Raw genomic sequence first — 24,225 nt, forward strand, 5'->3', positions numbered from 1 at the left:
TTTGCCTAATTTTTTTAGGAATTTGCAGTGTATTTCTGGAGCTCGATTTGAATAGGTCGTATGTGCTTTTGTCGATATAAAATTCGATCAGTTTATTTTAGTCATTGTAGCAATATGGCAGATATTTTGCAAACTTTTAATGATGGAACAGAAAGCCTGTGTTGTGAGGATTCTGCTGTATGTATCAACTTTGCTCAATTTCAACGGTTTTCGCTATAATAAGCGAATCGAACTGATCGAATTTTAAATCGACAAAAGCACATACGACCTATTCAAATCGAGCTCCAGATTTCTCGCCTTGGTTAAATCATTGCCTATAACAATCGATTGACACGAGGACTTCCCGTAAACTTTCTGCTTTAACATTTTTATGGAACCTTGGTTGAAGCCTTGGAGCTGTATAACTGATATTCTGAACATGAATAAGTTCAAAAAAGTTTATTTTTTATGAAATAGTCATTTATTGTGATAGAAATTACTTATTTCAAAGGAAATTGGTTACCTTTATGCGTTCAAACAGAAATTTCATAATTAAATTTTGCATTTTAAGTGTCAAATTCACTAGTAGTAAGAGTTTTAACGCATTTTTCGGGATAAGAAGAACGGAAATTTTCCTTTCTAACCGATGCTCAATTGTATGCTGATCAATTTCGCCCAAAGTGGCATTTTCAATTTATGATTTTTGGAGTTATTTAACCATAAGTTTAATTTTTTGAACAAAATTTTATCACATAGTTTTGTGGAGATCTACTGGGTACCGTAATTCGGGGTCAAATTGATCACTTTAAAACAACTTTTGCGGATAACATCAGTGCCTGTTCAAATATTGCCAATGAATTTCTTTAAAACCAGTACCCAGTGGATCTCCATGGAACCATGTGACAAAATTTTGTTCAACAAATTTAAACTTTAAGTTAAATAACTTCAAATATCAAAATATTGGAAATGCCACTTTGGGGCGAAATTGATCAGTATACAATTAAGCATCGGTTGGAAAGTAAAATTTCCTTTACCGCTTAATTTTGCTCTTCTAAAACCGAATAACGCGTCTAAAATCTTACAACTAGTGAATTTAATACTTTAAATGCAAAATTAAATTTCGAAATTTCCCCTTAAACGCCTAAAGGTAGGCAATTTCATTTGAAATAAATGATTTCTATTACAATAAATAGCTTTTTATAACATTGTCATGTTCTGATTAGCTGCATAACATCCCAACCAAGGCTCCACAAAAATGTTAAAACAGAGAATTCACGGGAAGTCCTATTAGCAATTGATTGTTTAGCAGCAATTATTTCAGCTAAATGAGAAATACATTGCAAATTCCTTCAAAAAATAAGGCAAAACTAACTTTTATCTAAAACATTAAAAGTCTACACTCATCTCTAGACATCTACGAATCAGATGATGTAAAAAGTTTAAGATTATTACGACGCTTGAGGGTTTCTAGTATGTAATTATAATGTAATACCCGAGTGACCAATTTAACCCCGCTGATCAATTTGACCCCGGTTTACGGTACTGATTTTACAGAAACTCTTCTGACAATATTTGAATTGTCGCTGATGTTATCCACGAAAGATGTTTTAAAGTGATCAATTTGACCCCGGATCACGGCGCCAAACTGTTTATGATGTTAATCTAGTAATAACACTGTTGAACATACTCGGAAGTATCATAAAAATAGATCGAATTGTAGGACCAAAAGCAGTTGGTTGACAAAGTATCCAATAACTTACCCACTTCCTGTTGTTTATTTAAACAGTAGTGTGAGATACCCTTGAACTTAAGAATAACTCCTAGTTAGTAAGAGGTATACAAATGCCGCAATTTTCTCACTTGGTTCAGCGTTGAAATTGAAAAGCATTGTTGGCATCTATTTGTCGCATATACTTGTTTACCATAAGACATAAGTTAGTGCAAATACGTTTTTATCAAGCTAATCCAAATATTGTCCAACAGCCTTTGTCGGGAAACACAATATGTACAATTCTTCCTAGAATAGATACGAAAAGGGTAAACCCAACAGACGGCTTCGATTCGACATCCAATATGTATACTAATAAAGACAGACGCGACTAGCACCTAGATGGGACATCGGCAAACCAATATCTAGTTTCATTAACTAAGAAAACATGCCATTTCGCATGTGTCATAAACCCAGCACAAACATATTCCATCCATAAAAAAGAACAACAATCCAATCCGTAGTCACCTGATTCGTTGTCGTCGGTTTGTCGCTGCCTTTATCATAAAAATCAACTGTATACCGAATGCCGAAAACCGAGTACGGGGCGGCTCCAAAACCAATTACCTGCATACTTACCAATTGGGTAGAGCGCATATTTGAACTCCTCCTGCGGTTCGAAGCACACGAATGGTGTGACCGGCTGCGAGACATTGTTTTGCATAAGGCAAAACTGGTTTCGGGTAAGTAGTCTCGAGTCGTGAATGATGCTGCCATTCTGAAATTATAAAAACAAACAGGCTAAATTGAATGATAAGGAATATTTTGTTGCACTAGGTACTGATCAGGTGATTGAATGAATGGGTTGGGCTCAGTTTCATCAATGTTTTTGCTGTAATGGATAACTGCCCTAGTATGACTTGCAGTAATATCATTAAGATTGACACCAATGATGGAATTATTGGAATTATTGGTTGAGCATAGTTGGTAGTTTTGTTTTCGATTGAGAACATAATATGATACACCGCGTCCTTTTTTATGTCCATCTTTGGTTGAGCGAAAAATGGTAACACCAACAGAACGAACAATCTTATCATATTAATATTTTTTTTTTTTTTTTGCAACATCTTCACAATTGATAGAATTGCACAAATTTATGAAAATGTTAGGTTGCCATTTATTTTAGTGTTAAATTTTTTTGTCGCTCAGCCAACGATGGCCGTAATCCATGGTTGAGGTGTAGTAGAAGAAGTTACATATATGTATTTCCTTTCGTCCTCCTGGTGTAACATTCCCTCTAGGGCGAAGTTTTTTTTTATTAATGTGTATTTTAACCTAAATGCTAATTCTACACTCACTCTAGGGCGAAGTGTTAAACATACACAACAAAGCATTTTTCTTGTCTCAAAAGCAAAACTTCTGTGTGTCTAGCAGATTCTGGGCTGCTAAATCCTGGCTCAAATTTGCTCCAGCACGTCACAATTTTGATCTTTACCTCAATGCATATGGCAAAACATGCAATTATTATGTGCAAGGAAATAACTTTTGAAATAATCAATGTATAATATGGTCAAAAAACCTCTGAAGATTTATGCAAATATATTTCGACTGGGGCATGCAAGTAAAATACCTAACTTGGAATGCTCAAAACTATTGAGTTTCATTAGACGAAACGAAATATTCGGCATGATTCGTCAATTTAGATGTTACTTGACCAATTTACTCGTTGGCTTGCAGTAAAAAAAAAAACATAAAACTGCATGTTTTGCCATACGTATTCGAATTGAACAACTCAATATCTGTCAGAGACACATCATAAGTTTGCCTTAGAGACAGATCAATAGTTAAATTTTTTTTTTCGGTGTAGGTACCAAATAGAGCGACCGAAGGTTTTATAGGAAAAGCGAAAAATATGAAGTTGTAAATTTCACCTGCCGAACAGTGCTGTCAAGGAAGAATCAGAGCTGGTTACTCAAAGTTTACAAATCTCAGCGTCCCCTAAACTCCTATAAAAATGGATTCAATATTGCGCCTAATGAAGAATTATTCCAGGGAAGCTCCTCCATTAATTATTTTTTCATATTTTTTTCTGTAATTATCGCGGAGGGGCTGTCTTGCAATCAGTGAATCAAAATTCAACCATCGCGCAACAATAATGACAATGTCGCAACCTGTATTTGTTGCGACAATCCACCCTATGCGACATAAGATTGTCCCAACTTGAAAATAATAGGATAAACATCGCACACCACGAGTTTAGGGATTTTTAAGCCTTGCATTGCGATTTTCAAACGGTAACTTCGAGTAGGTAAACACTGGAACTCTGCTGAAGATCTATCATCAAACAGTTTTGACTTAGGGTTTGTAATAATTGATTATTCACGAGTTGAAAAGTACGCAACAAATTCAGCTTCCGTTTTGTCTGCAACAAAAAATTTCGAGATCATGTCATTATCTGTTACCAGTAGGGATAAAGAGTAATCGTCGCGCCTTCTTTGTTGCTTGTTTTGTGCTTCTTTTGTCTGATAATTCTCTTCACTGCTTGCAATAATTCTTATTATAAGTTCAGCAAAAAATCTTCTTAAGATTTCTCCAACAATTAATTAAGGATGTGTTTCTTCCCACTTCCGTTAGAAATTCCTTTGCGAATTCTTTCTGGTTTTATCTAAAGTTTTCCTCAATTTTCATAGAAAGATGATTTTCGCGGGATTGTAAAGGATTTTTTTTTTCGTGGGTTTTTTTTTCAGGAGTTGTCAAGAAATATTTTGAAAGATTCACCTTAAAACTATTCCACGAGTTTTTTTTTTCAGAAATGGACTCAAAAATTTCTCCAGGGATATTATAGAAAATTTCTTCAAGGATCGCTAAGCTTTCTTTATAAGGAAGTGTAATTTTTCAAATATTTGTAAAGAAATTTCTTCAAGAATATGATCTGAATTTCAACCAGGAGTTTTTGTTTGGGATTTCTTCTGAAGTGCTTCTAGAAATATCTCAAGAAAATCTTTTAGGAGTTTTTCCATGGGAGTCTTCACGAAATCCTCATAACTTTTACATAAAGAATTCGTCCATGATTTTTTTTCGGCGGAATTTCCTTTAGAAAAGCACTTTACGGATTTTTGTGCATTCATGCCTTCAGAAATTGTTTAAGAGATTCATCTATGTATTCCCACAGAGGCATTTCTAGAAGATTTTCCAAGCGTCCCTTCTGAAAATCGTCCCTCCGAATTTTATTCATGGATCTCTTGAAAAATTCTACCAGAAGCTTTGTCTGCAAATTGCTGCAGAATTTTTCAAGAAATTTGTACATAAAATACTCTGAACTTTTCAAAAATCCTTCCAGAAATTACTTCAGTCCTTGGGAATACTCCCGAGTTTCTCCGAGTGTTTCTAATGATATTTTTGTAGGTATTGAGGAGGTTTCTTTGGAAGTTTCTTCATATATTCTCACGGGCTTTCATGAAGATTTTATATTTCAGAGAAAACTTCAAAAAATAATCTTTATTTTTTGTCTAAATTTCCATTCAGAAAATATACAAGAAAAATTCAATTTCTTTTGGGAATCTGCAAAGGTATCACCATGAGTTTTTTTAAGGATACCAGACAATCCTCTAGGGAATTTCTGCCTTCAAAAATTCTTCCAAGAGTTCTCCCAGAATCGTTTTGTACAATTTCGGGGTGAACTTCTGTAAACATCCATGGAGGAATATCTGTAATAATTCCTGCATGAATCTCAAAATATATTTCTGTCGGAATCGCTGGAGCAATGTCTTAAAAAAAACTTATAGGGAGGCAAGAATTCCCGAAGGAATTTCTTAGGTAATTCTTGGAACTCCAAAGGAATATCTGAAGGATAGTTGAAAAATATCAGAGGAATTTCTGGAAAACTTCACGGAAATACTTTGAAGAAAACTCCAAGATATTGTTGAAGTAATTTTCAGTGAATCCTTGTCGAAACCTCAGGATGAAATTTTGAATGAACCTCTAGACAAATATTTAAGAAAATCCCAGATAAATTCTTGAAGGAATCCCAAGAGAAATGTCTGAAGAACTTCCTGAAAGAACATCCTCTGGAAACCCCTGGTTGAATTGCTAGAAATCTTTATTGAGATTTTTTTAGGAAAATTACCGCATAAACCTTTAACCTTTCAGGACTCGCGCCTGTGTGAGCCTGAAACTGCATCGCGCACACGCTGTATACGACGAGCGAGGTTTTTTGATGGTGTTGTACTTTTTACAACAGCGCACGTCCTGAAGGGATAATAAAATTCTTAGAGGATTTTATAGAAGTGTTCCAGGTGCAGTTTGTAGACGTACACCTGGAAAAACGCCTAGATAAGCCTCTGTGAAGACCCCTAGAGATAGGCTGACCATACGTCCCGTATTCAACGGGACAGTACCGTTTTTATGACATTTTAGGGTTGTCCCGTCGTATTGAGGAAAAAGGTCGGAATGTCCCGTATTTTTTTAGAAAACGAGCATCTTAGTGTTAACAGAAAAAAAGTTAAGTTTGACTTATTAAGATAATGTCTCGAAATATTTTCCTATCATTACTCTTTTCAATGAAACATATATTTTTTGGTAACAAGTAAAGGTTCATCCTGTTAAAATTTAGAGTTAAATATTAATGATTTGAAGTATCAAAAATATTTCCTAAGAGCTTACTGAAATACACAGTTCAATAGTTTTTCGTGCTTTCATTCAAATTCTCTACAAGTTAAAAAAGTAGTTTGTGAAGTATTAAGCTATAATTTTGTATTACATTAGAATATACCCTTTAGATTATTCAGAAATTCTACAGAAATTTACTAGAATAAAATGTTAATTTCTTTATTTTTTTCTGATTTTAATTGAAATTATTAATTCATGCAGAAAACAGTTGAAGATAAACAACATAATCATTCCAATCATGTGATTTATCGGAAGCATTGATGACATCAACACTTTTTACATGATCAGAGATTTCAGAATTAAAATACGAAAAATAAAAATATTTGTTGAAAGAATCTCATACATGTCTCCTAAAATAGTTGCCCATAAATATGAAGAACAATAAAAATAGGCCAAACAACGACTACCATAAAATAATTACATTCAAAAATAAACATACGAAGTTTTTAGAATTTTTAGTCATTTTTCAATTGCAAAAAAATCACCCGTAACGTGGGTAGATCACCTTAGAATGGTGCGTTGCGGTGTAAGATCTACCAAATCAAATTTTGATCTTGATATTTACCGTATTAACAAATATTCCAAGATCAAAGTTTGATGCTTTTTTTTGTGTTTTGTAGTTAATTTTGTTTCAATGTACTGCTAATCAACATTTTATTTCAGCAGGTTTGAGGTAAATTAATCGTATGATATAAATAATGTTGTAAAAATATGCAACCGTGGCGAGCGTATCACTAATATGTAGCTTATTTGACGTACGATGTTAATATTATTTTATATTTCAGATTATCAACCGAAGAATCTGGTAATTCAACCAAATGCCATCAAGACGACGAGGAATCCAGGATGAATCGGGCAGACAACGGATTCGAAGAAGACTAACAATGGTGTGCTTGAACGTTGACCAAGCGTATCCTCTGGAGTTTATCCTTCCACTAACAACACCCAAATTCCCGTGACACCTAGGCCTGAGAGATCGTAGAGTTGTCTACATTTTTCATAGGTGTCCAAAACTAACCATCCTTTCCCATTCCTCAGCAGTCGCAAGGACGTGGCCAGGACAGTGCTCGACCATTGGAGGATTGCGTCAGTCTTGTCTAAGAGTCAGAGATTAGTCCCAAATCTTTGTGCTTTGGTTCGGACGGGAAGGAGGCAACCCTCATAACAGCGGTCTAGGACTGTACCACCTACGAATTTGTGCGACTCGCTTAATGCTAATGCTAATGCTAATGCTAATTTTTCAATTGCAAAAAAATAATGAAACAATAAAATATGATAACTTTGAAACATATTCTTGTGATTGTTTTGGTGCGAATTAAGAGGCGAATAAAGTGATGAATAAAAATGAATAAAATGTGATTTGGACTTTAACTAAGACATCTCCTATTTTTTAACCGGTTATGGATCATAATATTTTCAATTGGGTTGTTTAATGAATAAAATATTGCTAATTTCTATATCCCAATCGAAAAAGCTCATTTTTCTGAGTATAACGTGATTTTATTGCAATCCAATTCCTTTGTTTTGATGGTTAAATAAACAAAACAAATTTAATTTCTGTGGATAGAATAACAGTTCATTCGATAAAATGACAGTTCGCCTCGAACAAAAAATATCCCCATACAAACTTTTAATGCATTTTCAAAATAGCTCCCAGCCACCAAAAATGATGAAATTTTGGGTTTTGACTAACTTTTGGACGGAGAATACGATTATGAATTAATCTGAATATCCCCAAAGAACCCAATTGTCTTCAAAATTAAATTTCTTAGAAGTTTGTTGAAAGTCACTTTTTAATACTGCGGAAAAACATCTAATTTTGTTGTGTTTCATTGTTTTATAATTATTTAACTTTTGTACGCTTTGACTTTTTAATAAATTGTTCGATTAATTCCTTCTCAAGTAACGATAACAGCTGAATAACAGCAAAATTCAGCTAAAGATTTAAAAATCAAGTTTAAGAGCGGTTTATTCGTCTGTTGTATAGCAATAATGTTTGTTGCGTTATCTTTTAACATAATTTCAAAGATAACTTTAGTGGTCTCAAAACTTTGTTTACACTCACAGGTTTTCTTATGTATTTTGCTTTTATAAGAGTACTTTGTATATCTGAAAACTTTTGGAAAATAATCGTTCCCGAATGTGTATATGAAACAATTTATAATTTCAGCCTTAAACATTTTGTATGTCCCGTATTTTATGTCCATATGTCCCGTTTTCATCTTGTTACTATCTGGTCAGCCTACCTAGAGAAGTATCTTATACACTTCTAAAGAAATTTCTGGGCAAAATCCTAGAAAATACTTTAGAATAAATTCCTTAAAGAATCCAACAAGAAATTCAAAGGGTTATTCTTCCAAGAAAATCCGGAGAAATTTCTGGAAAAATACATGGAGAAATATCTGGAGATAATCATGAAAGAATCTCTGAATTAAAAATTCTACCAGAATCACTGAAAGCGATAATTCAAAAGTCTCTGAATTTTAAAGATACATCCCTGAAGAAATTCCTGGACACATTCATGCGGCAAATCGCAATGAAATTCCTAGAACAATTTCTGAACGAATCTTTGAAAGATTTTCTAAAGAAACCGCTGGAAGAAGTTATTAAACAATCTTCAAAAGAATTCTTGAAGGTACCTCAGTTGAAAATCATGAAGAAACACATGGAGAAATTCCCGAAGGATTGAGAAGATTTTTTACAGAAATCCCTGGCGGAATTTCAGAAGAAATCCATAAAAATCTACATAAAGGTTTTTTTTTAATAAAATTTTCTGTAGAGATTCTTGAAGGTGTATCTGAAATGCGGAAGAAATTTCTTTGAGAGTCCCTTGAATATTTTTTTGAAGAAACCGATGGGGGAAGTTTCTCAAAGAAAGCTTGGTAGATTTAAAATATAATTCCTGGAGCAAATTCCCAAGATGGATTCCTTTGGAGCATTTTTTTTATTCGTGGGTACACAAACACATTAAAAGTTGCGTAGGTGTTAGAAAATCATTTGGGAGAGCGGAATAAAAAAATTCAATACATATTCCAGTAATTTTACACTAATGAGGGCGCAAAAACTTGAAAATAACCATATACGAAATTTACATATATTTAGGATGCGAAAGAGTAATTTTCAATATCGTATATGTGACTTTCTTATGATTTTCTTACACCCAGTAAAGTGGACACATTCACTGAGAAGCTATTTTTTACTCCATAGAAGGAAGCGTAAAACGTTTAAAAAATATGTATATAGGTAATTTTTCTAATATTTGAAAGAGCGCCAATTTTGGGAGCTGATTACTTTATTCTTTCATCCATAGAGCTGAATTGAAATTGGATCGCACCAACCCCCGGAACAAAGCTTTTTCGGTCCATATTAGCACTCTTTACAGCTGTGCAAAATTTTGGAATGATTGGTTGCGTCCCTGCATTTCGCATTACGATTGAAATTTGTTTTGGATTTAGTATGAGAAAACTTATTTTTCGCATTATTTTTTTTATAAGAGGCTTAAAGATGTGCCGAAAAACTTTGTCGATGACTGCAAAGCGATTCGACACTTGTGACAAAAGCTATAACGTACGGATTGTCCGATGGTGCTGAACATTTAAGGCGAAACTGGATCCATTTCCTCACTTTTTGATTTTTGGTTTTTATTAAATAACGAAGCAATATTTTCAAAATCGGTTTTCGTGCACATGTAGAGTACGGATCAAGGTATCTCCTGATTTTTTTTCGTGGTGAAAAATGTTTTTCGTTTTTGCAGAAACCATTTTTGAGTACAATTTCACAAAAAAATGGTTTCTGCAAAAATGGAAAACTTTTTCCACCCCAAAAAAAAATCAGGAGATACCTTGATCCATGCTCTACATGTACACGAAAACCGATTTTGAAAATATTGCTTCGTTATTTAATTAAAAATGAAAAACCAAAAAAATGAGGAATTGCTTCCAGTTTCGCCATAACCTTCCGGAACTCGCGCAATTGGCTACCTGCGTCAGCACCACACTAATGCTGAGAACAAAAAGCGAGATTTTTTCAACGTGTTGTTCAAAATACAACAGCGCGATCGCTCGAGGGTTAACATGTGAAGGAATAACATCAATAATAAAATCTCAATTTTGGCCTATATTGCCAAACGAATAACTTTTTTCACAAGCCTCAGATAAATTTTCGGCCTCTGACAAGTTTTTGAGACATTTTCTAGGCTATGCTTTAACGGATCTCGATCGGGTGGCATTGTTCATAGGAAAAAATGAAAATGACGTGTGTTTGGGGCAGTTGCGATGGGGATCTCGGTCGCGTTGCATTGTTCGAAGGAAAATGTGAAAAATGACGTGTGTTTGGAGCAGTTGCGATGAGGATCTCGATCGGGTGGCATTGTTCGGCGGAAAAAAACGAAAAGTGACGCGTGTGATGGGGATCTCGATCGCCTTGCATTGTTCGAAGGAAAAAGTGAAAAATGACGCGTGTTTGAGGCAGTTGCGATGGGGATCGCGATCGGGTTGCATTGTTCGGCGGAAAAAAACAAAAAGTGACGCGTGTTTGTGGCAGTTGCGATGAAAAAGTGACACGTGTTTGGGGCAGGTGCTCATTTTCCTTCCTCGTGAAATGATAAAAAATGATGCACACTTGACAGGAACCAGTATTGCAGAAAATGAAGGAGTCAAGGAGTGGTTGCGGTCATCCGACGACATGGAACTGGGTGAGATCATTCCGAGTTTTTTTTTCTTTACATACTAGAAGAAGTTGGGATAATTTCGCCAATGCATTTTCATGAGGACACCTGGAGTCTGTAATATCTGAAAATTAATCTTGTAGCTCTGGTGCTGGCCTAATATTGAAGCGATAAAAATGCTTGGAGAAAGTGATTGCAGTTCACAACAATCATTAGGCAATTTTAAAATAATTAGCTTAATTATCTCAACGGCTATCGATCACAGATAACACATGGGACTAAGTCTTAGTAAAATACATAATTTGAAAATAGCTATCTAAGCTTGAAAGTTTATTCTCCGTATACTCTAAGTTCAATACTGTGGGGGACCCGCGACTATTTATGCGAGTAGGTTGGTTTTCTCGGAAGGGAGATGGTTATATCATTGTATAATTCCAATTACAAATGAAATGAATGACAGTTTTGTGCCGAGTTTCTGACAGGCTACAATGTAACGAACAGTTTTCTATTGCGGCTTAGTACCAATCTACAATAAAGGAATCCCATATTTGTGGGAAACTTGTAGACCCTAAACCCTAGATTCCAAACAAAATAGCCAACCATCATTTGGATTGCAATTGAATACAATAAGTTCGAGACAGCACTGCACAGACCGTTAAAGCACTCAACCAGTCAATAGGTGCTAAATGTGCATCACGCGCCCAAATGCCGGGCGGTGTCTGCCGTACCGGCTCCCCGGTAGCCGCGTCTACCGCAGCCGGGAGTATGGTTCAACTTCAGTACGTTCAAAATATCATAAAACAACGCCGCAAACCGCTGTTAACACTTGGTTAACAGCTGTACGCGCGCTCGTCAGTGCTGGTTATTGGTAAAAGATTGACAAGGTGTTCGATTTGATTGGAGATTTCAAAAGAAAGGCTGCCGGCGGCGATGTCAGCTTCAGACTTTCTTCATGCCGGCTGCAAAAGCAGAACATACGCACTTCTGCCAGAAATGAGCATTGATATGTCGGCGATTGGGTGTGCGAAACCTTTGTGGCCCATACAATGTATTGGAGCGATGAAACTGATAGCCGGGTGTTCTAACTATAAATAGTGAAATTCAATACACGAAAGGGTATCAGTTGCATCGAGCAGTTCAATCAGTTAAGTTATAGCTTAAGTTAAATCCCAAACAACATGTTGAAGTTATCAATTCTTATCGTGGCTCTGTTTGGAGTAGCCTTAGCCTCGAGGCATCATGGATATGTGACACATGTGAAGCATGTTCCCTTTAAAGCGTCTGAGGCAACCGAGTCTGCCCAAGAAAGTGAACAAGCAGTAGCTGATGGTGCTCAGGAAAGTGGTCAAAGTGAAGGGCAAGAAGCTGGACTCAATGCAGAAGGTGCCCAAGAAGAAAATGCATCAGGATTGGATGAGGAAGCTGATAAAACGGAAAGTGACCAGATTGACAATCAACTTCAATCTCAAGGGGCTTACGGAGGGCAGCAGGAAGATGATGAATTCGGATCCAGTCACTTCACATATCCAAAATACAAGTTCGAATACGGTGTGCGAGACTTCCACACTGGGGATCACAAAAGCCAGTGGGAAATTCGTGATGGAGATTTTGTGAAGGGAGAATATACGCTGGCAGATGCCGATGGAACACAAAGAATCGTGAAGTACAGAGCCGATGATAAAAACGGATTCAGAGCTGATGTGAGGCAACTGGGGAAGGGATTTGCCCAACAGGAAGCACAGGAAGAAAGTCTAGATGGACAGAATGAAATTGGCGAGAAATTTGGGTACAGCTACAGTAAACTGAGGCGGTATCATTAGTGTGGAGAAGTAGAATTTAATGTAGATTTTGAAATTTTTAAAATAATGTTAATTAAGAAAACAAATAAAAAGTCACCGATTATTACAACACAACAAATACCAAGTGATTTTCTTCAGCATCCATGTTCTTCTCCGTCTTCTTTTTTGTTGTTGTTTTGATTGTATTTTTCCTGATTTTTTGGTGTTTAATCTAGCTTACAGCTCTATTGTACATTTGTGCACTACGTGAGCGATTTCAATTGACAGCTGCACTGACACTTTATACAGCGCCTGAAGATGTATATTCTATTTTTATTTTAGCACAATTGTCCAAACTTCTGAGGCATATGTGGGATAAAACATTAGTTTATTGCACCAACATAGGTATTTGAATTGAAATTCTACACACTTAGAAATTCTTAAATTTGCACGAAACGGAATCACCAAAGAACGTAAACGTTTTCAAGACTGAAACACAAATTGGACTCAATTTTACGCGCATCATGTAAGTGCTGGTTGGTTGCGTTAGATGTCAACAAATTGGATTCACCAGAAACGTAGAATCAGTGTCACGTTCATCAGTCACCTTCTAACTCGGTGAAATAGCCGAGAGGTAAGAGATGTGGCTCACGGTCAGCAGATCCGGTGTTCGAATCTATGCATGGCAATATTTTACTTTTCTATGTTTTTTTTTTTCTGTCAAATCGGTTCTAGCGATTGCTAGGCGCTAAGAAAAAATGAGTTTTATTTTGGGGTGTCTTGAAAGACGTAAATTTACATGTTTCAACCTGTAAATTTGTGTTTTTGAAGATGCTCCTATATGTCAGGTTCAGGACACTTAAAATTACATGATATTTTCTAGGTGTGTACTTTCCAGCTTACCACGGTAGCTTTTGATACTCAGCACCGTGCCCCATGCCGGGCCGCCATACCTTATTATGGACGAGGTGACACTAGCCAGAAGTTGTGCTTGCTGACATAATATGCACCCCCCCCCCCCCCCTAGAAAACGTGGCCCAATCACTAAGAATAAGATGATTTTATGGGTGTCTTGCGTATTAAAAGTTAGTTTACTTATTTAACTAAGTGACGCCAACTTGTGCTCCGCGTGATATCAATTTTACCGAATCAAATTAACAATTTAAAAAGTGTTACATTTTGGGTGCTGACAAACTGTTGGGGGCAAAACGCACCTTGAGTTACGACCTCTGGCATTTTCCGCTTTGAATTCTGGTGAAATACCAGGCGGCTCCATCTTACTATTTACGGCAGCAAATGGAAGGTGTAGGAGGCGGATGGTAGTTAATAGGTTGATTCCATATAATCGGCGCGCAATCGCTTAAATTGCGTGCGCTTCAAATTAGACAATCTTTCCAAATGTGGAAAATCATCGTTTTCCACGCTTTTGATTCGAATATTCTCGTCATTCTTGGGCTTGTTCGGCTCAATTTTACGTCTAGTTTGCTTGCATCCGACGGAGCTTCACCTATATAGTGAAATAGCGTGAGGGCGTTTTGCCCCGGGGCGCGGGGGTGCGTATTACCCCAGGTTATCCTACACGGTGTATGATACATGTACACGGTGTATGATACATGTACACGGTGTATGATACATGTACGGTGCACCGCAAAGCTTGTTGTCGATCATCACCCCCAAGTGCTCGATGGAGCACTTTGAAGTGATAGTGTAATCGCCTATACTTCCCGGGTGGACAAGAATATCTAAATCATATCTCAAGTCGAACATTTTTTGCTGTCATAGTTCGATGTGATTTTGATGTGTTATTCAAAAATCTAATGAATATCACACGAATAGCTCAAAGTGATTTGAAATCAGTTTTTGTTCTTGTCGAAATAGCTGGAAATTTCAACATAAGAACAAGTTTAGCTCTTCTGCACGAAATGGAACCCATGGAGATGGCTCAATGAAATGCCATGTGCCCCTTTCTGAGCTCTGGAAACGAAGAACCGCTTGTTTTTCATGTTATTCACAACAGTGAGTCACAGTTGAGTGATAAGCATCACCGCCTGTGAATCCTAAGATCGTAGGTTCGATGCTGGATGCTGACATTTTTTTCATTTTTTTTCCAAAAAAATTAAATGACAAATCTTGTCTGCTATTCTTTTGATCTTGTAATGTCTTAACGAGCTATAATTGGATTGTTCACCATATTAGATTTTGCTATTATTTCTGATCTTTTACCTCTTATATCAATCAAACCAATATCAGTAGTATCAAACCAATAACAATACCTCCTGATTTTATGTGCAAGCACTTCCAACCCACCTTTGTGTCGTAAAATAGTACTCGATTCAGGAAGTAACTTCCGAGAATCTTGTACAGATAGTCGGGATAGCCCAGACGCAGGAGCGCATCGGCAACAGCCGCCCAACTGCCAACTCGCGCTATTGAACGCGTTCCTTACATCCATGGTCACAACTGCACATTAGCGATTCCCCCTCCTCTTACGCTGGAACGCTATCTTGGCTGTCTTTGTAACCGTCAGGATAAGGAGTGTATCGTAAAGTAGTTGAAAATGTTTAAAATAGCCTCAAAAATAGTTTAATACAACTTTTAAGTAATTTTATTTTTGGAGATACTGTATAAATCCTTGAAAAAAGAAATGACTTTTATGATTTTCTAAAAATGTTCTTTTAACTGGGTTTTTAACCTAGATTACTGAACGCATGTTTTTAAATTTTTGCACACCTTCTAAAAAATTGAAATTGCGAAAAAAGTTCGATAATGTTCGAAAATTGTTAACTTTTTTGTGCAAATATAATAAGCTAAAGAACCCTCATGATATAGGCAAATTATTTTTTACAAGAAAAATCTTCACTGCATTTAAGCGCAATTCTTAAAAATGAAAAAAGGCCATTTTTGAGGAACCCCCTTTTTCTATGCTCCTCAAAATCATGTTTACGCAAATAAAAAATACATAAAATGAAAGATTCACATTTTTTTAAATAGGGTATGTTTTTTAATTTATGGACGAGTAAGTTAGGGCAAAAAAAAATAATTTCATAACCTTTTAAGATATTGAAAGCAGAACTTCAAAGTTTGACCAAAAAATAGACGTTTTTTGGAGTGGACCATTTTGTAGATATAGGAGATTTTTCTTTCGAAAATATGAATTTTGAAAGTCGGTGTTGAATGATATGTTATGTGTACATAACTGTTAACAAGCATCAATATTTTCCAGATTTTTTATCGTACAAATTTTACTCGCTACAGATTTTTGAAATGTTGAAAAATCTTAACAAAATTGCATTTTGTGCAGATTTTTATTTCGTGAGGTGTATTCATTTAACCATATTTTCAATAATACTAAACATTTTCCAAATTTTTCCAAGGTATTCTAAACTTAACTATATTGTGAAGATTTCATAGAAGAACCGAAATGAAAAGACCAACCCAGCTTCGAGATAGAGCATTCTGAACATTTTCAACTACTTTCCGATACACTCCTTAGTCGACCTCCCCTTCCGGAAGCCGAACTGGTTGCTCGAGAGACCATTAACACCCTCGGAGTGTCTCAACGTTCTCTTGAAGATGATCTTTTCGAGCACCTTCCCCGCCGTGTCGATCAAGCATACTGGTCTATATGCCGACGGGTCTCCGCATGGCCTCCCCGCTTCTTGCATCAGAACCAGGCTCTGCCGCTTCCAAACCTCTGGGAAAATTCCCTTGTCCATGCACTTCAGCATACCCGATCTGAACATCCCGAGAGCTTCTGAAATAGCTACCTTTAAGGCCAGGTTCAGAACTTCGTCCGGACCTTGGGCCTTACCTACGCTAAGGACTTTGCTGCTCCCAGAAGCTCCTCATCGGTGACCCTCTCCTCACCGCAAGTACCAGTCCCCAACTGTCCTACGAAAGGAGGCCAATGCCTTCCAAGGATCATGACGCGGAAAAAAAACCTCTCGATGATCCCCTTTAACATCTACACACCAAATTGTTTAGAACGCTTCCAGCACATAAAAAATCAGCAAAATAAATTGCTGAATTTCAGCAATTTTTTTTGCTGAATTTCAGCACAACGTTGCTGATCGACTGTCAAAATTGCTGGAAGATTCAACAAGCTGAAAAATAATTGCTGATATTCAGTGAATTCGCATTGCTGAATGAAATTAGCACAAAAAAATCAGCAAAGTTTGCTGAATACCAGCAAACAAAGTTTGCAGTGTATGGAGACTGCTCTGTAGGTGTAATGCTACTTGTCTTGGCTATCATGATCCAGGCATCCCCACGGATTCGCATTGGCACTCTGACGCAGACCCTCAAAGCAGACCTTTTTGCTTGCCCTCATATCAGTCTTCAGCGCGACTTTAGCAGCGGCGAACACAACCCGCTATTCGTTCCGCTCTTCCTCAGTTCGTGTTTGCTGGATCCGCCGCCTATCCGTAAGCAAGCGCGGCGCAGTTCCGCAATCGCTTGAGTCCACCAGTATGTCGACGATCTCCCATTGCCAGGGTAGAGTAGACTTGCCTAGGCATGGTCACATCGCACGCACGCGATAGTACCGTTACCAGCTCGTCACTGCTTAAGCCAAGTAGGTTTCGATCATGGGTGGAATGCCCCCAGTCGTTGAAGTATGATGTCTTTCACCTACGAAGGCTTGGCCTTGGCCTAGCCGCCTCTACCTCTATTCACTGCCTGCTGTTGTTGTAGTCGATACTGTAGCGAACCGACAAAATATCGCTGTGAGTGTAGCCATCGAACCCTCCAGTTCGAACTACTACTTAGGCCAGGACTACAAAAAGTAATGGGTTCTCATTAATGTTTAGACTACATACAATGAAAATTTAAGAATCCACTGAATCATCATTTCGGCCGAGTCTAAATGGGTGCAAATGTCGAAATAACGTCGATAATCGACTTTGCTCCGTACGTTTGTTCGTTAAACGGCTGCCCCGTTCCACGGCCTAGGCTTTGAAGTCACCCGCTATTACTACTGGACTTCGTCTTGTCAGCACGGTCGTCATACAGTTCAGCATCTGCGAAAACTGCTCGATAGACCACCGGGAAGCTGCATAACAGCTACAGAAGAAGACCCCGTTTACTTTGGCGGTCACGAAGCCCTCGTAATAAGAAGACTTAAACTCCTAGACGAAATATTTACCCATCGACCATATCGCCGCCATTTTTCTGGACCCATCCGCGATCCAATTGCCGTTACCAGCGGGTGCTCGGTATGGGTCCGATATGATGGCGATATCCGTCTCCTACTCAGGAACTGCCTGACAAAGCAGTTGCTGAGCTGCGTCATAGTGGTCCATGTTCAGCTGCGTTAACTGCACTGTGATTTGTCAGCTACGGCCCTTCTGAAGGCTATGCACCTTGCACCTCCCGTTGGATGCTTGTTGAACGCGGATTTCCCGGAGTAAAACAAACACGTGGAAGTGCAGCCTCATGACTTTCGGCGCCGCATTCCCTGCACAGCTTGCTCCTGTCAGGGCCCTTACAGTAGTCTCATGACTTATGCCTTGATTCCAGACACATGAAGCAAACCTTCGGTGGCTCTTGTAAGGTCAGTTGGCATACTGACCAGTGACCAGCCTATTATCAGATTTCCTAGTTTAACGGACTCACTTGGGTACACCACAGTTAGCAAGGCAACCCTTCCGTAGCCGAGCAGCTGCGGTAGTCACCTGCACCTGTACCTGTTGCCGCAGTGCCGTGAGGAGCACTACCGAGTCAGTGATCTCATCTAGGTTCTTCACCGTCAGAGTCGCATCCGCTGTAAAAACTATTACCTAGACACCCTCGCACAGGAAGCCCTTCCGCCTGATTTTTGAATGCGGTGTCCTTGCTTTCCTTGTCGCGCCTGAGCTCGAGGATTATTTCACTCGTACGAGTACGTTTAATACTGCGCACGTCAGCTTCCAGATCTACAAGCTCAGCGTCGCTCCGCATCGCTCGCACAGCGGTCGTACGTTTCTATCGATCAAATGGTCGCGCTGATAGTTGCTGTGCAGTGAGAAGCAGGTAGGTGTGGTGTCGACTCTGCCTCGCCTTCCAAGGACATATGCAGTGCTGAGGCCATCGGGGAAGCCGACAATGCGACAGTACGTATCGATGTCCTTCTGAGAGAGCGTGCCTCGTTGGTTTTTAAGGTGGTCCCTAACCCCACTCTAAAAAATAATATTCATTATTTATTATTGTTTGGAGCTAATAGTTGTTAAGTTACTTATTAAAATTTAATTAAATGAATTCAAAATCAAACTGTTATACAGAGTTTGCGATAACACTAATTACAACTAGGTTGGCGCATATACCTTTACTTTTACAAATTCTCACAAACACTTATAAAGATATTGCCGAATCGAAAGGCCTCAATTGTATTAGATTAGTTAGTTCAATTATAGATCTCGTTGAAAGTAGAAGCCAAAACGTGTTCTGTCGAGACAATCGATTATTCACCGAAATACCCACACCTTGTCGTCGGTCGAAAGTCTGATTTTCGCGAAGTGTCCGCTTTGGGTCTACCGTTGGTCACCTGTCGTCGCGAGTTCACCACTGGAGGTCTTGCCTCTGAACAAATTAATGGTGCCGAAACCCGGGAGGAAATCCCACAAAGTGCTCTGGTGAACGACCACGTGTAGTACCTCGTGCTTCTAGTGCTTTATCATTCGCTCCAGCCCCAGTGATCATTGTTGTCGCTGCTGTTAATCAGCCAAATTCCCTTCGTTGTCGTTCTGGTGGCCGCGGGCTGTGATTGAGTCAGAGAAAGTACCCAAAAGTGATTATATCTCGAGTATCCGTCGGTCCGGCGGAGATATAGCTAACCTCAATTTGCGAGGTCGTATAGTGCGCCGTTAGGCAACCTCATTGCAAATCGGTATCGTGTGGTGATTGTGTGCGTGCAAAATGAAGAAGTCATCCCTGCGAAAAAACACTCTCCATCACAAGTCGCTGCTGCGGCGGAGAAGCAATATTCTCGGATCAGCCAGGTTAATAAAACTGTTCGACGAGCAGTACGACCCCGAAACCCAAGTGGATCAAGTGCCGTTGAGGATCGAACGCCTCGATGAACTGTGGCGAAATTTCGAAAGTGTGCAGGACGAAATTGAAGTGATTGAAAATGAGCAAGAAGATTTCGCGGAGTTGCGTCAAGAGTTCCATGACTTGTATTTCGCGTTGAAGGCTTCTCTCACAGCTAAGCTCCCTCGAAACAATCCAATGCCAATTAATCAAGAACCCCGAATCGTTCAGCACGTCGCGCCGCCGCCGGTTCAACAAATCATGTCGGTCAAACTTCCGGAGTTGAAGATGCCGGAATTCGACGGTCAACCGGATCGAGTTTCGCGATTTGTTCAAATCCGTAATCCACTCAAATGTGCAACTGTCGGCTGTGCAAAAACTGCACTATTTGCGTAGTAGTTTGAAGGGTGACGCGTCTCGTCTTATCGCTTCCATTGCGATTACCGCGGACAATTACGCTATCGCATGGAAAACCATTTGTGACCGGTACGAAAACACTAACTATCTCGTGAAGCAGCATATGTCTGCTCTTTTCCGCGTTCCGTCAGTGCGAAAGGGTACTTCTTCAGCCTTGTCCGAATTAGCGGACGAGTTCAACCGCCATGTCGGAATTCTCGACAAGCTCGAAAATATAGATGCCCACTGGAATTCTTTCCTGGTGGAGCGCCTAAGCAGCCTACTTGACGAGAAGTCTCTCATCGAGTGGGAAACTCAGTGTAATGAAGAAGAAGCGCCTCAGTATACGGATTTGCTTGAGTTCATCCGAAAGAGATCGCGTACTCTACAAAAGTGCTCCACGTCGTGTAACTCTTCTTCGACTGTGCAAGTGAAGCCCACAAAGGCCAAATCAACCTCCTCTCACGTGGTTTCTGATAACGTTGCGAAATGTCCGAGCTGCAAACAAGCTCACGCGTTGGTTCAGTGTGATGCGTTCATCAAGTTGAACCCGAACAATCGACTCGACTTTGCCAAAAAACATCGTTTGTGCATAAATTGTTTGAGAGGTGGCCATATGGCTAAGGACTGCCGAAGTAGTTTGTGTAGAACGTGTGGAAAGAAGCATCACAGTATGCTACATCTACCAACACCGGTGTCGAATTCGGCGGTTATCACTCCACCGAACGAAGAGCAAATGCCGAACACTACCCAAGCGTGTACAGCTATCTGTTCTACAGCAACCACTACATCTCAAGCTGAGATATCGTTTTCGGTCGCAAATGCACCACCGGTGGTGTTCACGCGTTCATTACCCCAGGCAGCCGCGCCGGTCTCGCGAAACGATTCGTCGCCTCACGCCGCGATCGACCAACCCCCCTCTCCGTCGCCGGTTGTTTCGCTCGATCGCAACGAATCTGAACCAACCCCATACTGCGCCCAGCCTCCACAGCCTCTACCACCCGCCACATCGTTGACCCAAGCAAACAATACTTTTGAAAGCATTGTGTTCCTATCGACGGCTGTTGTTCGAGTTCGAGATGTGAATAACGTGTACCACTATGCACGGGCTCTATTGGACAGTGGTTCCCAATCGAACTTTGTTTCTGAATCACTGTGCCAGAAATTAGATCTCAAGCGTACACGAATCAGCCTTCCTGTTAGCGGTATCGGGCAAGCCACCGTAAACGTACACTACAGGGTGAATATCGCGCTCGCGTCACGGTTCGGCGGTTTCGAACAAGAAATAGACTGTTTGGTCCTACCGAAACTCACCGTGAGTCTTCCTAGTCGAAGTGTAGACATTTCTCGCTGGACCATTCCGCGTAACTTGCCGTTAGCTGATCCGAGGTTTAACATTTCCCACGGAGTGGATCTCATTGTTGGAGCGGAACTGTTTTTCGCTCTTCTCGAATCTCAAAGGCTTACCCTCGCTGACGGATTTCCCATTTTGCAGAAAACTGTATTAGGGTATGTGGTGTCTGGCACATCCCCCGCAGAGGCGCAGAAGACGGTAGTGTGCCACGTTGCTACCGAACAAGATCTAAACGCCCAGCTGGAACGGATGTGGGAAGTCGACGATTTCGACGTCGGACGAGCGCTAACGCAGGAAGAGCAACATGTAGAAGACCACTTCATGCGCACTGTATCCCGTGACGACACAGGACGCTACGTTGTACGCCTACCGCTTAGAGAATCCAGCGTTGCATTCCTTGGGGATTCCTACAAGGCTGCTGCCAATAGATTTTCGATGATGGAAAGACGTTTTGCCAAGGACGACGAACTGCGTGTGGAATATACGCAGTTCATGGAGGAATACTTAAGGCTGGGGCATATGGAGGAATGTTCCCGCGTCGATGGTCCCCAGTTTTACCTCCCGCACCACGCTGTACGCCGGCCAGAAAGCACGACCACAAGAACCAGAGTCGTCTTCGACGCGAGCAGCAAATCCCATGGCCAATTGTCGCTGAACGATGTCCTTTTCACCGGCCCAACGGTACAACCAGCTTTGCTCGCCGTTGTTGTTAATTTCCGGCTTCCCAGATACGTATTCTCCGCGGACGCCGAGAAAATGTTTCGGCAAGTGTGGGTCCACCCGGACGATCGAAGATTCCAATCTGTCGTTTGGCGTTCGGATCCGTCTCAACCGTTGAAGCACTACCACCTGAAAACGGTGACCTACGGATTGGCCAGCTCACCGTACCAAGCTGCCCGCGTCCTAAATAAGCTCGCCGAAGATGATGGAGACCAATATCCCCTGGCTGCACCAGTTGTTACAAAGCGCTTCTACGTGGATGATGCCTTTGCCGGAGGTGACAACTTAGAGGAGGTTGCGGAGACATGTCGGCAGTTACAAGAACTTCTCGCCAAAGGGGGTTTCAACCTCCGTAAGTGGTCTGCCAACGACCCTACCGTGCTACGTCACATACCCAGTGAACTGCTTGGAGCAACCGGCCCAACGGAAATCGGACGTAGTATTGTCACAAAGGCACTAGGATTACAGTGGAACCCAATCACTGATAAGCTCAGTTTCCAAGTTCCCGACCTGGAAAATCTAGACATCGTCACCAAACGAGCCGTGGTATCCGAAATGTCAAGGCTCTTTGACCCCTTAGGCCTACTGGGACCGGTCGTCATCAGTGCAAGGATGTTCGTCCAAGGATTGTGGGCAAAGCGGCTCACTTGGGATGAAGAATTGTGCGAAGAAGAAAGCCTCTGGTGGCAATTGTTTCGGGAAGATCTGGCGCAACTGAAGAAAATTGCCGTTCCGCGGCACGTCATTTCCAACTATCACCAGGAATATCAGTTGCATTGCTTTTGCGATGCGTCATCAAAGGGTTACGGATGCTGTGTGTATGTAGTTGGACCCAATATGGATGGCGAAATAGAAAGCAAGCTTCTGATTGCGAAATCCCGAGTCGCTCCTCTTCGTGGCTTGTCCATACCCCGGTTGGAACTTTGTGCGGCTGTCCTTGGCAGTCAATTGGTCCACAACCTGCGAACAACAACAGATTTCGACGGATCAGCAGTGTTTTGGTCGGACAGCACTGTCGTATTGCACTGGATCCAGTCGCCACCGAGTGACTGGAAAGTGTTCGTTTCTAATCGTGTTGCGGAGGTGCAACGTCTTGCTCGTGAGCTTCCCTGGAACTACGTCCCATCCGAGCTTAATCCTGCGGATCGCATATCGCGCGGGACAAATCCGAGTCAAATTATCGACGACTCACTTTGGTGGCATGGGCCACCTTTCCTAAGGCAGCCGGCTGAATCTTGGCCGGATTTCCCATCAAAACCCACGACAACTAAAGACACCGAGCTGGAGAAACGCGTCACCGTAGCGCTAGTTACCACACCAATCGACGAGTCTATTTTCGAGCGGTATTCAGACCTGGGAAAGCTGTTGAGGACAGTGGCAATGTGTATCCGATTTGGTTCTAACTGTCGACGGCCGAAAGCAGAAAGAGTGTACGGCAATCTCACTCCACCGGAAATCGACGGAGCATTGAAAGCCATGGTACGTCTCGCTCAGGTAAGCAGTTTTTCTAAGGAAATCCATCTTCTCAAACGATCTAAACATGACTTCGAAGCCAAATCTCCGTTAAGAAACCTGAACGTTTTCCTCGATCAGTTCGACCTTCTGCGCCTGGATGGTCGATTGAAAAATGCTCCTGGCCCATACGACTCAAAATTCCCATTGATTCTACCAGCGAATCACCAGATCAGCTTCTTGATAGCGCGCTCTCTCCACGTAAGGACGGCCCATGCAGGACCTTCATTACTACTTGCGACCATGCGCCAGAGGTTTTGGCCGGTGCGTGGGCGTGAATTAGTTCGGAGAGTGGTCCGAAAGTGCATTTCTTGTTTCCGCTGCCGCCCTACGGATTACCACCAACAAATGGCTCCACTACCAGCGGCCAGAGTCGCTCCATCCAGAGTATTCTCCAAAGCCGGGCTGGACTACTGCGGGCCATTTAGCGTTCGTCCTT

The 24,225-nt window shown here is 40.5% G+C and overlaps 3 protein-coding genes across 5 annotated transcripts in view; 2 read left to right on the plus strand and 1 right to left on the minus strand.

The window, feature by feature from the left end:
- The window catches only part of LOC109403057 (tyrosine-protein kinase transmembrane receptor Ror), a 278,655-nt gene that overhangs the window by 124,225 nt on the left and 130,205 nt on the right, over positions 1 to 24,225 (plus strand). The window lies entirely within an intron of this gene.
- The window catches only part of LOC109408655 (G-protein coupled receptor Mth2), a 149,405-nt gene that overhangs the window by 43,206 nt on the left and 81,974 nt on the right, over positions 1 to 24,225 (minus strand). For all 3 annotated transcript variants that reach the window (XR_009997827.1, XM_019681999.3, XM_062852351.1), the window contains exon 3: positions 2,327 to 2,465. Coding sequence is in view for 2 of the 3 variants with exons in the window: in XM_019681999.3 (XP_019537544.3) it covers positions 2,327 to 2,465 (139 nt within the window). In the remaining variant the exon portion in view is untranslated. The remainder of the gene's footprint in view (positions 1 to 2,326; positions 2,466 to 24,225) is intronic.
- LOC109403052 (uncharacterized) lies at positions 11,580 to 13,102 on the plus strand. Its single transcript, XM_019675783.3, has one exon. It carries the CDS (start codon positions 12,200 to 12,202, stop codon positions 12,839 to 12,841), a length of 642 nt encoding a protein of 213 aa, XP_019531328.3. The 5' UTR covers positions 11,580 to 12,199; the 3' UTR covers positions 12,842 to 13,102.

The sequence above is a fragment of the Aedes albopictus genome, chromosome 2 (genome assembly GCF_035046485.1).
Source record: "Aedes albopictus strain Foshan chromosome 2, AalbF5, whole genome shotgun sequence".
NCBI classification, from domain to species: Eukaryota; Metazoa; Arthropoda; class Insecta; order Diptera; family Culicidae; genus Aedes; species Aedes albopictus.

Excerpts from the sequence above, each read along its gene's own strand:
- LOC109403052 (XM_019675783.3), top strand. The coding sequence starts at position 12,200 with ATGTTGAAGTTATCAATTCTTATCGTGGCTCTGTTTGGAGTAGCCTTA.